The 13,670-nt window shown below is 32.5% G+C and overlaps 2 protein-coding genes and 1 long non-coding RNA gene across 5 annotated transcripts; all 3 read right to left on the bottom strand.

Annotated features, from left to right (window-relative positions):
- Nucleotides 1-176: 176 nt before the first annotated feature.
- LOC101249533 (uncharacterized) lies at nt 177-1,835 on the bottom strand. Its single transcript, XM_004252488.5, has 2 exons — nt 1,505-1,835; nt 177-1,378 (listed from the first exon to the last, which is right to left on the bottom strand). Exon 2 carries the CDS (start codon nt 1,370-1,372, stop codon nt 392-394), a length of 981 nt encoding a protein of 326 aa, XP_004252536.2. The 5' UTR covers nt 1,373-1,378; nt 1,505-1,835; the 3' UTR covers nt 177-391.
- Nucleotides 1,836-3,556: 1,721 nt separating this feature from the next.
- Nucleotides 3,557-11,813, bottom strand: LOC104645128 (uncharacterized). Of its 3 annotated transcripts, XR_011213552.1 has the most exons (4): nt 11,496-11,737; nt 11,239-11,386; nt 6,309-6,697; nt 3,557-3,754 (listed from the first exon to the last, which is right to left on the bottom strand). It is a non-coding gene; the product is annotated as an uncharacterized lncRNA (long non-coding RNA). The 3 variants fall into 3 exon arrangements; XR_011213551.1 differs by lacking the exon at nt 3,557-3,754 and having other exon boundaries at nt 5,927-6,697; nt 11,496-11,813; XR_011213553.1 differs by lacking the exon at nt 3,557-3,754 and having other exon boundaries at nt 5,927-6,697; nt 11,475-11,732.
- LOC138340758 (agamous-like MADS-box protein AGL80) lies at nt 4,313-9,782 on the bottom strand. Its single transcript, XM_069292876.1, has one exon. The coding sequence runs from the start codon at nt 9,471-9,473 to the stop codon at nt 8,286-8,288; it is 1,188 nt and encodes a 395-aa protein (XP_069148977.1). The 5' UTR covers nt 9,474-9,782; the 3' UTR covers nt 4,313-8,285.
- Nucleotides 11,814-13,670: the final 1,857 nt, after the last annotated feature.

The following is a 13,670-nucleotide window of genomic DNA, read 5'->3' as shown; positions in this document are numbered from 1 at the left end:
AATATTTTGATGAAAATAATACTTCTTTTCTTTCGAATAATAGACGATATTCGAAATAACTATTATCGACATATAGTAGCACACCCTAAAATTCTGTAAAAGAAGTACTCCTAGTAAAATCTATGTCATACTAACATGTGTTATATAATTAAACAAAATAAACCATATCAAACAAATAACCAAGATGAACAAAGTCATAATGAATTCTCCACATACTTGATCATAGTAAACATTAGTCCATAACATTAATCTAAGACTAAAAAACTAATTAATTAGGGTCAATCAAATCATCTAAAGATGATTGAATTCTCATGTTTAAAGAAGCTTGAACAATTCATCAATAAATATAAATATCCATCAACATGAATGTTGTGAATAATTAGTACTACCACTATATATTCCCATCAAACAATAATCTTGAAATATTCCTATCTTTTCTTGATTGTTCTTGATCTCCACCAAATGTCCCACATTGATCAAATCCACCAAGATTTGCACTAATTTGCTCATGATGGTTCATCCCCATTTCAACCAAATGAGAAGGAATTGTACTAGTAAATGACTTATTAATTTGATCAAATGTGGAAGCATTTGTAGTGCCAACTATGCTATTACTTGTTGGCATTATTAATGTATCATGATTAATACTAGAACTCAAAGATTGTGGCATAAATTGAGAATTTTGAACCTTTTGTGTTGATGGCCTAAGAGTATAATTAAGAGGTCCCATATTATCCATATGAGTTGATCTTTTCATGGCTGAGCTAGCAGTTGAGAAAAGATCAAAGCGTCGAGTGTAGGCTGAACCTGTAAATGGAGTTGTTGGGATCCCAGTAAATTCTTGAACCATTTGTCTAAAATTTGTAGTGTCTGTGGTGAGGACAGTTGTTGGGGCACGCCTCGATGCCCTACTTCTTTTTCTTGGATTTTTTCCCATATTAGGTTGAACAATGGAAGGGTTTATTGGTATTGTAGTAGAATCATAGTATGGAGCTTGGTGATGATGATGAGGAGGAGGAGCAAGATTTGGTGATATTGTGGATGTTAGGCTTGCAAAGTTGTTGAAATTATTAATGTTAGGGTGATGATTAGGTCTTGTAATGTCTTTAGGCCAAACAAGATCATTGTTGTATGGAACATTTGTTGAATCATGGAAATTGGAGTTGAAATTTTGTGTGTCATGATGAGGATTAAAGAGAGAGGGTTGTTGAGAATGAAATTGTGGTAATAATGGATGATCACTTGATGAGATTGAACCAAAATGGTTTGAAGAATTCAAGAAAGTTGAGATTGGTGATGTACCATGATGTGAATCATATTCTTGATCATCACCACTTGAAGATTGTACACTACCACTATTACAAGAATCCATTGTCTCCTTTAGGAAGAAAAAAAAAAGTTGAAAATAATTAGTTTGGTGAAAGAAAAGAAGAAAAAAATGGGAATTCTTAAAAAGAGATTGATCAAGAAAAGGAATATGAAAAAGGGAAAATTTTACACCTACCTTATATCTTGAAAGATCTACAAAAATTAATAAGAGTTTAACTTAACAAACTTGTCCTTTGCCTCTTATTCATGGACCACTAGGTATATAGGTTATTTTTCACACATGTTTGATTAGAAAGAAAAAGAAAAAATCAAACATGATGGTTATTGTTCAAAGTGTAGAGATTTGAGAGTATCAATTGTTGGATCATATGTTTTCTTGTAAGATCTTGTATTAGGGTTTTGGAATGAAAGGAAAGAGAGAAAAAGAGTTGTAAAAGGCTTCAAGAAGGGTTCTAAAAGAGAGGCATACAAGGCAATAAAGCTTGGATCAATTTATGTTTTCCACTAACTCAAAAGAGAAACATGAAACAATTACATAGGGGAGGTGAGGGGGCTAGGGGGTGGGGTCTCCATTGGAAGGAAGCTTTAAGGGTAAGTGTGAAAATAAGAAAAAATGAAAACAAGAAAAGTGTCATGAAAACATGAATGGAAGAAAAATATGTGCATACCACATTAATAATATCTTTGAGTAATTTTAATCAACCATGTCATTTTTGTATAAAGTTATCCCTTAGGGTAAAATGTGGATTTTAAAACTAAAAATTATTTTATTTGTTGATATATCTAAATGTGACTCTTTTTTTAAAACAATAATAAAAGAAAATACATTAATTGAAACTAATGTATCAAGGTATATATATATATATGACATTAATATAACTCTCTTTGTTTTAATTTATGTTTCTTACTCTTATTTTTATTTTATTTTATTTAAAATATCACTTTTTATATCAAGTGACATATTTAAGATTAAAAAATTTAAAATATGTTTTGGTCCATATTAATCTTTATTAAGATGACGAGATTTGAAAGCTTTCACTTGATTTCTCAAACTCCATATTTACTCTAAGAGGGATCAAATAAAAAGGAGATGATCACTCAACTATAGATAATATTAATCATTCTATTCTCTCTATTTTGTTTTTTCTTCCAAAAGTCACTCAACCAATTTAGTTTTTATGGCCATTATTTCGATAAATAAAATTTTCAGTACCCATCTAATGGACAATTACAAGATTTTTTAATTAAAAAATAAAATTAATATCATAAAATTATTTTTCTAGAATTAATGATCACAGAAGCTAATTTGATAAAATTGAGTGACTTTTAAAAGAAAATAAAATTAAATAATTATAATAATTAATTATTCAAATTTGAGTGACCATCAAAACTTCGCCAAAAAAACATGTACCAAGTAGAAGTGGTCACGATTAGCTTAACTAGTTGTAAGAGCTAATCCCTCTATTTCATAGTGTGGCGTTTTTAGCTTTACGAGGCATAAATTAAGATAAATTTCTCAACTAGAGTAATTAATAATAGAACCTATTGATATAATGCCCGCTGAAACGTAGAATTTTTTATATTTCTTGATAATTTCTTGTTGGACACACAAAGCTTTTAATCTTACCTCACATAGTTTCTATTTAGAAAGGAGGTCTCAAATGAGGGTGTTTGGTCATGAAAATCAAATATCTTCTACTTTGATTTGGAATTTTTTATATTAGAGTTAGAGTTATATTTGACTTTTCCTTTTGCAAAGAATATCTAGAATTTGAACGTACTTTTTCTAAATATGAAAGAAGAATTGGTTCTACAAATTATGCTTCATCGAACCGTATTAGTAAAATAAAAAAGTACTATTATATGGTAACAACTTAACAACTTAGGTGAAGTAGTTGATGTTGCATACATTGATGGATCATTCAAACATTAGTATAAACTGTTATGATATATGAAGTCTGTGTTATGGCTATGTTTTCAGCTATTTTATAAATGCAAACTATATTCTTAAATACAACCTTTAAAGTAGGAATCTACTGCTCAGATGGTCATTCAACTAATGTAAATTGCGTATTAAAATATTATCTTTTTCTTATATTATTGCAAAATAATGAATTTATGTAGTTGGTTTGATGAGACAAGCCGGCAGACCAAAGCATTTCCTACAAACAAACATGCAGGCCTAATTTTATGAAATTCAATTTGAAAAACTTAAGAAAGAGCCATATGTTGTAAAATTATGTTTATACCCAATGTAATAAAAATAAATCAGTAAAATACAAAACAAGTACAACAAAAGAGAGTAATACATGTCGAACCGACATTGGTTGTGGTGCGGTTGTGAGACTACTCCACCCTTAAAGGTCTCGAATCCGACTTTGAATATGGAGAAAATCTGTTAAGAGTGTTACCCCTGAATGGGGCCCTGCAGTACGCGTATACTCATGAATACTATCAATACTCTCAATAGTGTTGCTTTTGAAAAACCAAATGTATAGCTCGAAGCAAATAATATCACATCATGCTAAAAATAGATATCTGTAAAATCCATGCGCGTAAAATATTAAAGAAAATACATCCACTCTAGAATATATTCACTCATCTTATATGAAAAATAATAATAAATAAATAAAACAGGCTTATCATTAAGAAAATATCTTTGATTTCTTTGTTTTTATATATTTGAATTTTTTTTTCAGTTGACCCTTCTTTTTTATCATATATAAAGTGTCCTATTTTATTTCTTTTTAGTGATTAGTTGAGAGACCTGTTAAGAAACTACTGAGATGGAAAAAACTAGAAAAAATGGTCAATCTCAATCAACTATGTCAAAAATTGCAGATAATTCATTACTAAATGGATTAGGTGGTTGTTTAATAGGTGCTTTTTTTCCTAGAAGAAATACTAACACAAAAATCAACATTACAACTAAGTCCAGTGACACCAATTTTGTCAAGAATTCAAGAAGATGTCACACCAGCTCTTGTCCGAAAAATTCGACTTCTAGTAAGAACAGAGTGTCACAAGTTGTGAACTTGGCATACACACAAAAGCTTAGAAGAGAACCAACATTCACCTCAAGTGAATTGAGCATGACAATCTTTAGTTATCGAAAATCCAAGGTGAATGGAACGTTGAATCGCAGTTCAACAAGCAATGTTACACTACTAAGCCACTTGGGAAACTTGAAGAACCAAAATTCCTCAAGTGACAAAAAGGCTATCCAGAAGAAAGGCAAAATCTTGAAGGATAACATAGTAAGGCAAACTAGTTCTGTAAAAAGCCATCAACCAGGTAGTTCGTTTCGCGGTTCTGCAAATAAACGGGACCCTGATGTGCTCAAGTCCATAGGCAATGAGCAGTATAGACAGGGGAAAATTGAGAAGGCATTGGATCTGTACAATCAAGCAATTGCAATTGATCCAGGAAATGCTAGTTACTATAGCAACAAGGCTGCAGCTTTGATGAGTTTAGGCCGCGTGATTGAGGCAGTTGTTGCATGTATAGAGGCTATCCAGCTAGACCCTTCTTATCACAATGCACATTATCGTCTTGCAAGACTATACGTTAGGTTAGTCATTTTGAATCGTCAATTATTTTTCTTTAGATGATTTTGTCTGAATTTGGTTGATGTAGTCAATTTCTTTTTTCATTTCGACAGGCTGGGAGATGCAGAGAAAGCGATAGATCATTACAAACAATCAGGGCGAAAAGTTGACAAGAAGGACATTGCAGAGGCTCATGATATTAAGAGACAGCTCTTAAAATGCACAGAAGCACAGAAGCTGAGAGATTACAATACATTGATAAAGGAAACACAAAATTCTATCACCTTAGGAGTAGATTCAGCTCCACAGGTTTCACTACAACTAAGCCTCATTCTTTAGTACTTGGTGGAGGTCTTAATGTATATGGTTCAGATATTAGGCCATTAAGCGTATTTGTTTTCATTAAGATTTAAGCACCTAATTGGTTTGTATAGGTCTTAATCATTAAGATCTTGAACAAAGTCTTCACTATCACTAACCGCCTTTGCCATCACAACCACCACCACCATTGTAAACTACCATTATCGTCATCAACTACCAACCACCTCTGTCATCACCATCACCACTATTGTCAGCCAATACCACACCTGTCACCTCCATTACTACAATTATATCTATCCCACCACCACTGCGACTAACTCCTACTACCAACCAACTCCACCATCACAACTAGCACACCTACCACCTACCACAACCACAACCATTACCGCCATTGTTGCCGCTAACTCCACCACAACTAACAGCCACTACCACCATGACGGTCAATTCTTATAACCAAGCATACCGTTAACTACCACCAATACATTCTTTAGCCGCCATCATTGGCACCATCAACCATCTTCACCATCACAACCACCACTACCAATGACCACCATAATAACTATCACCACCACCATTCATAGTCACTAAAGGACTAGAACAAGAGCGTACATAAATATTTAGTGAAGATATTATCGCCACTATCACAACCACCACAGACCGTTACCACCATCATTAGCTAACATAAATATTTCATTTTTTAATCAGATAAAAAAAAATTATTAAATTAATTTTTTAAAAATCTACTAATTGATTTATTGTTTATTTATTATGTTTACAAATAAATATATTCATTCACATGTCGAAAAACACGATATTAATCCTTCCGTATTCAAATCTAAAGACAACATCCTAATCATTTAGATGTGCATATAGATTAAAATGTTGTAATCTTAATGGGGGAAAATGAGGTCTATAGTCCATCCCTAATGTACAAATTATTATAAAGAAAATTAGATGTTTAAACATTCTTATTTTTTTATTCCTTTGACTTGATTTCAAATGAAGATCTTTGCCATGAGGGCTGAAGCATTAATAAAGTTGCATAGACACGAGGAAGCATACACCACAATTCAGAAAGTAGCTCATATCAAAACAGAGCTATGTGCTTGCCTTTTTGGTTCAGTAAAAACAGCTTATTTATTGATCACTCGAGCTGAGGCCTATGCAACAGTTGGCTGGTTTGAGGAGGCTACAGCTGCAGCTCAAGAAGCAACAAAATTGGATCAAAGCAATGAAATAATTATCACAATTCTAAGGAGAATTAAAGCGTTGGCATCATCTCGGTTAAAAGGTAACGAGTTGTTCAGAGAAAATAAATTCTCAGAGGCTTCTTTCGAGTACACTGAAGGACTAGAACAAGAGCCATACAATTCTATTCTACTGTTTAACAGAGCAGCATGTCGATTCAAGCTAGGACAATTCGAAAAAGCTGTGGAAGATTGCACTGCAGCTCTTGTACTGCGTCCTTCCTATACAAAGGCTAGATTGCGGAGAGCTGACTGCAACATCAAGGTAATTTGTTGAAGACATAATTAATTAGGTGAATAGAAGTGTGCCAACCCTCACTAATCGCTTAAGATTTTAGATGATGTGATCACACAAGGTATATATCATAAAGTTTTGGTTGATATATGCAGTTGGGAAGATGGAAAGCAGCTATTCAAGATTGTGAAATGTTAATACAAGAAATTCCAGAGGATGAGGAAGTGAAGAGGGTGTTCTTACAGGCAAAAAGTCGGCTACAAAAAACTTGTTAGAGAATTGCTATTGCTATCCAACTTATTTTTTACTTCTATTTTATTTTAGTTTATTTTATATGATGAGGATACAAATGAGCTTGAATGAAGAAGTGAAGACTCATATGGATGACTACCCACTAATTCGAAACTGGAACATAGTAATTATTATTGTTTTTGTAAAACTAATATTAGTACCAGCCAAATATATATATTGAAGGAAACTAATCATAGATACTACAGATAATCGGATGTCTAGTCTTGGGTGTGAACCGGGTGTTGAAGAGTCCCAAATCGGATGAAAAACGGATGGGTGGTCTCCTTATATAAACTTGGGCAATATTCCCTCAAGAGCTCATTTCTTAGGTTGAGTTACACCCATGATCCATTTCTTACATGGTACTAGAGCAGGAACCATCCTTATTATTGTTTACCTATGATGGGTCCCTAGATTTAATTGCTCAAGTCCCAAATCGGATGAAAAAGAAATGGCGGTTTCCTTATATAGACTTGAATAATCCTCCCTTAAGAGCTAGCTTTTGGATTAGGCCCAAGATCCATTTCTTTACAAGAAGAAACAAATAATTAATTATATCTTGATTTTTTAAAACAGACACTATTTTAGACTTTATTTTTCCATTACATGGATGTATAATAGGTCTTTACAATAATCTTCTTTACTTTCTAATTCATTCTCAACTTTAGATGTGTTATGATTTTACACTTTCCCACTTAGTGGAACTATGTTGGGTATGTTTATGTTGCTGTATTGGTTTAAAAAGGAAATTCTGAGCATGAATATTTACCCGATATGCACACTGATGATAAATTTTTGAAGTGGAAGAGGTCATTTTTGAAAACCATCCTAACAATAACATTTTCATTAATAGTAATAAAGGAACAAATAAACATACGAGTATCTAGTAAACATTAAAAAAAACTGAATACAGATTTAATAAGTGAATGATACCACACTTTGAACAAGAAAAAGAAAACAACAATAGACACTTCAAATGAGGACACATGGAAAGAGATATGAAGAGTCCTATAACACAATTTAAACATGGAAAACAGCAAATAACACAAATAGTCCACAGGACAACACGAACCTACAAAACAATGCTAATTAAAAGAGACATATTAGTCCTAGATCCTTATAAATTGTTGTGGTGGTTTGGATCATTAATTAAAGCATTACATCATCATCATAATTTCCGACCAGCATCTCAGATAATGTTGGACTCTCGAAAACCAGCGAAGCCATTATTGGTGAAAGTATTTGAAAAGCCATTGTTGTTGGATGCATTGGAGGGGGCATTTCATGAGCCCTTCTAAAAACCATTTCTTGAGGTTATGGAGGATACAATTGGGGAAACATTGGAGGAAACATGTCTAAAGAAAATGGAGAGAGAGGAAGCGGAGGAAACCTCGAAGGGTCTACAAAAGGAACCGGTTGAGGAGTCCTTGGTTCGAGCATCTGAACGGGAGCGGATGAAGAAGCCATCGATGGCTCCGAGCAAGTCATTGGAGGAGTAATTATTGTTGAAGGTATTGGAGAAGCCATTTTTGTTGGAGGAGCCATTCTAGGAGCCCCTCTAAAAGCCATTTCTTGAGGTAATGGAGGATACGATTGTACAAACATTTCAGGGAAATTTTCTAAAGAAAATGGAGAAAAAGGAGGAGGAGAAGACCTTGAAGATTTTACGAGAGGATCCATCAGATTACTCAATGGTTTGGGCATTTGAGCAGGAGCGGATGAAGGAACCATCAATGGATCCGCTTGAAGAACCATCAATGGATCCGCTTGAGGAGCCATCGATGGATCCGCCGGAGGAACCATCGATGGATCCGCCGGAGGAACCATCGATATTGGATCAACAACAGGGACCAACATATCAGTACTAAGCCCTTCGAAGTTGGCTGCACCAATAGCAGTTGATGGAGCCACCAAAGGAACTATTGATACTGGAGCCCTAATTATTTCTACCAAATGAGCCCTTGGCTCCTCAGAGTTGGTCCCATGAGATACCATAGGTTGACGGGCATTTAATGTGGAACCCTCTCCGTCAATCTTCGCTTTCATCATTTCACATACCTGTTTGAGGTTTTGTTTTATAACGAAACTCAAATCGTTCAGATCGTAAGGGTTCATGTCAGCAGGAATATCAATTTCCTTCAACGCTCGATACATCTTATTTGTGCACTCATTCACCCTGTTTTCTTTCCTTACCTTATGTAATTGTTTCTCCAACTTCTCAGTCCTTCGCTTCGTGAACTCTTCTCCCGTCATCATGTGTTTTGATTGATCTAACACCGAAAGCTCACTAAACTTTTTAAAGGTATTGAATGCGTTAGCATTATTTGGAAACAAAATAGGTTGAATCTGGTAAGGACTATAGACGGTTATAGCCATTTCAACACCACAAAGTGTAGTGAGTTCATAAGCCATTTTAAATAACCCTTTCAATCTTTGCTTGTAAGAGGCTTTCCTCTTAACCTCATTTTCAATCAAAGCAAACTTCACTTTTGTTCTAGGCATGGCTAAAGATGAGAAATAGTAGGAGATATGTGTTTGTTTGGATATTCGAGATTGAATGGCTTTATTTAGTGAGTTTCTTTGTCTAGGATTGACTTCTATTTATAGACGGAATTTAGATTGTGTAAATTTTTGAATAGTTTGAATTAGAAGATATTTAGGAGTCGCCCATACCTATTATGGCATAAAACTAATTAATGGTGCATCATATACCAAATTAGATATATCATTTTGAAAAATATGCAGTTTATGGCTTCGGTCTTCTCCTGACCAATTTTTTAGTCAAACTTTTCTTATTAAGAAAATATTCAATATTTGTTCAGGATAAGAAAAGTTTTCTTAAATTATTAAATTATTTTCTTAATAAGAAAAGTCTGACTAAGAAATTGGTCAGGATAAGACCGAAGCCATAGACTGCATATTTATCAAAAACATACCATCTAATTTGGTATATGATGCACCATTAATTAGTTTTATGTCATAATAGTTATGGGTGGCACCTAAATATCTTTTAATTCAAACTATTCAGAGATTTACACAATCTAAATTCCGTCTATCAATAAAAATCAATCCAAGACAAAGAAACTCACCACAACAAAGTTATTTGATCTTGAATATCCAAACAAACACATATCTTCTACTATTCCTCATCTTTAGCCATGCCCAGAACCAAAGTGAACTTTGCTTTGATTGAAAATAAGGCCAAGAGGAAAGTCTCTTGCAAGTTAAGATTGAAAGGGTTATTTAAAAAGGCTTATGAACTCACTACGCTTTGTGGTGTTAAAATGACTATAATTGTCTATAGTCCTTAGCAAAACCAGCCTGATTTGTTTTTAAATTATGCTAATGCATTCAATACCTGTAAAAGGTTTAGTAACTTTTGGTGTTAGATCAATCAAAACACATGATGACGGGAGAAGAGTTGACGAAGCTAAGGACTGAGAAATTGGAGAAACAATTACATAAGGTAAAGAAAAAGAATTGGGTCAATGAATGTACAAATAAGATGTATCAAGTGTTGAAGGGAATTAATATTTCAGCTGACATGAACCCTTTGCCATTGTACCTATATATTATTTGGGATTCCCCAACTATAACAATTGTAGCTAGATTCCTTGAAAGCAACGGTAAATTCACTCAAAAAGCTAGAGTCTATTATCACAATGAGGGTTATTATATTGTGAATTCCAATCAATAACAGATAGAGATGTAATACTTAGTTTTGGCCCTCACATGATCAATACTAAGTCTAAGTCTGCTGTTAAACCTTGGGTAGCCAGTTTCAATTCTAAGGATGAGGTATTGAAAGTTATCCCTCTATAGTGACGTTCCTCAATCTTCTATTTAGTTGTTGGGGTCCTAAGTCCCTAAGTAGGATTGCTAGTGTGCTACGAACACCTATATGTATTGCTGATTGTACAACTAAGCTTAAAAGGATTTCTTATGTTCCCTTGCTAATTGAGATCAATTTCATTATCCCATTACCCAAATCAAAGTAATGGATCCTCAAGGCATAAGGTTTGAACAACAGTATTTTGAATGCTGTTGCCGATGGTTTCAAACCCCTGATTACAAAACAATTCACCACTTTCCGGGAGGCTATATAACTGGTCACTGATAGAGAGAAAATGTCGTAAAGGTGGTAATAGTAAAAGCCCCAATTCCCCCAATTCTTCAATAACAACTAATAAAATACAATCAAGGCTCTTAATACATTTTACATAACAATAATAGTAATATGTAAATAGCATGGGCTACTTAGAATTACCTTTTAAGGTTCAAATCCAAAAAGCTTACCCTTTTAGGGTTGTTGACAGAACCCTTCATATCTAGCAATTTCAATGAATTTGAATTACCTTTTAAGGTTCAAATCCAAAAGCTTACCCTTTTAGGGTTGTTGATAGAATCCTTCATATCTAGCAATTTCAATGAATTTGATATCAAAAATCTAGGTTACAGAGTGATAAATAACAAAAATTGGTATTGATTTTGTTAAACTTGTACCTGATCAATTCAAAATCTCACCTTTAAAGCTGCGGGAAATAGGAATAATACCGCCGTCTATCGTTCTCATCTCCGGTGGAGAGACTTGATTTATCTTCGGAATTTGGCTGGTGTAACAATAGTGATAAAAAAAAAATTGAACATATATTAGAGTTGTATCAAATTTGATCCTTTATACAAGCCCTAGAATTTGTATATGAAATGAACTTATTTCACATATGTGAAATATAAATATTACTAACACTCAAAGTCATCTCCAATAAAGAGAAAATTTCAACAATCTTGAGTCAATTATATTAGGAAAAATAGAAAAATTGACGTGTTTAATAGAAATTAGTTGTGAATATAAGAATGTTGAGATGGATATGAGGTTAAAGTTGGAGAGATAGGATATAAAATGAGGACATACTCGACAAAATGACGACAATGATAGTTCAATTAGTGGTGGATTTAGGATTTGAAGGTCGGGGTGCTCACTGCTCTTCAATCTTCATGAATTATCAAGTGTGTATTCTCGAGCATATTTTCTTGCCTTTCTGCGGAAGCAATTCGTTATCTTGGCCACTGGCAAGCTTCCCGAGAAGATTCTGAAGCTTTTTCCTTTTTTATTGAGTCAGACTGTTTTTCGATAAAGTGAATGCTCGAATTCTTATTTTCATACTCGCTAACTTTCTTTAACATAAAATCATTAGTGGTCGCAAAATATAAATATATAGAAACTCGAGCACGTCAATTAAAAAGTACATGATAAGATGACACTTAATTTATCATCGTAAAAAATAACCTATAATCACGGATTACACTAAAGAAAAAGAGACCAAAATTTTTTTTGAAATAAAAAAGATTTAAAAGGTAAATGATACTACATATCAAAAAAATAAAAAGGAGAGAACATGGAAAAATTCAATTGAAATAATAGGTGCAATTTAGAAAAAAAATCTCCTAAAAAGAGTCGATCTCGTGACCTATGGACAGAACCAAAGCAGCCACTAGTAGTCTTTGTTAAGTGGGTGCTTATTTATATTCTATATCTATTTCTTCACATTTTCTCAATAGATAGAAAAAAAATTGTTGAAGTCAGATGGATGCTCGATCACTCGAAATGCTCCATGTAGTTATGCCCTTGGTTGAGTGCTACTTAAATTTTCTTATCAATATTAGTATTACTTTGTTGTTTTCCTTGATTAATTTATCATACTATTTTGTGGTTATAATTGTTTTTTACATGATTTTCTATATGATCTATATGCTTCGTTTAAATTGATGATCTATTGGAGATAATATTCATATCTTCACACAGTACGAGTAAAGTCCTATATGCACAATCTTTTCAGACCTTCACTTGTAAAAATTACACTAAATATATTAATATTGTTATATATATATATAATAAAATCAATTAGAATTATACTAAACTACTGTAATATTTAAGAACCATCCGTCTGTAATATACTCCTTCTACGTCTTAATTTATGTGACACTTTTTGTTTTTCGAGAGTCAAATAGTTTAAATTTGACCAGGAATTTGTATAAGGAATCTTCAAATTTTTTGAAATGAATTTTATGTGTTTGTAAACTACATAAAAAATATTATAAGTCAATAATTGATAATTCAAAATATTTAAAATATTAATAAAAAATTACAATAAAAAAAATTATTTAAATTTCAAAATCCGAAAAATGTCATATAAATTAGAATCAACGGCCTAATTGTTTATGATTGCAATCTCAAAAGAGGTAAAACTTTTACCCTTTTTTTTTGGTCAATAATCTTAGAACTATTTTTGAAAAATCAACGGATTTGAAATGAGTTCAAATGATTTTGTTTTTTATTAGTAATAGAGATAAAATATATGTTAAACTCTCTTCACCTCATATTAATTATCTAAAAAAAAATCACGCCTTTTAAAAACTCCAAGAGGTATTCACTCCATTTTAAATTATTTATGTGTTTTAACTTGATACAATATTTAAGTAATAAATAATATATTTTATCTTATGGCATAAAAATAATAATATATTAAATGTGCTAAATTATCTTTTAATTATGTAAAAATGTTAGAACTAAAGAACGGCTATATATATATATATATATATATATATATATATATATATATATATATATATATATTTTAGATAGACCAAAAAAGTAAAAGTAACAAATAAAATAGATAAAATATTAGTATGTTTTACTAA

The sequence above is a fragment of the Solanum lycopersicum genome, chromosome 12 (assembly GCF_036512215.1).
Source record: "Solanum lycopersicum chromosome 12, SLM_r2.1".
In the NCBI taxonomy this organism is placed as follows: Eukaryota; Viridiplantae; Streptophyta; class Magnoliopsida; order Solanales; family Solanaceae; genus Solanum; species Solanum lycopersicum.
The sequence above is the reverse complement of the archived record's forward strand: the minus strand, read 5'-3'. Positions and strand labels throughout refer to the sequence as shown.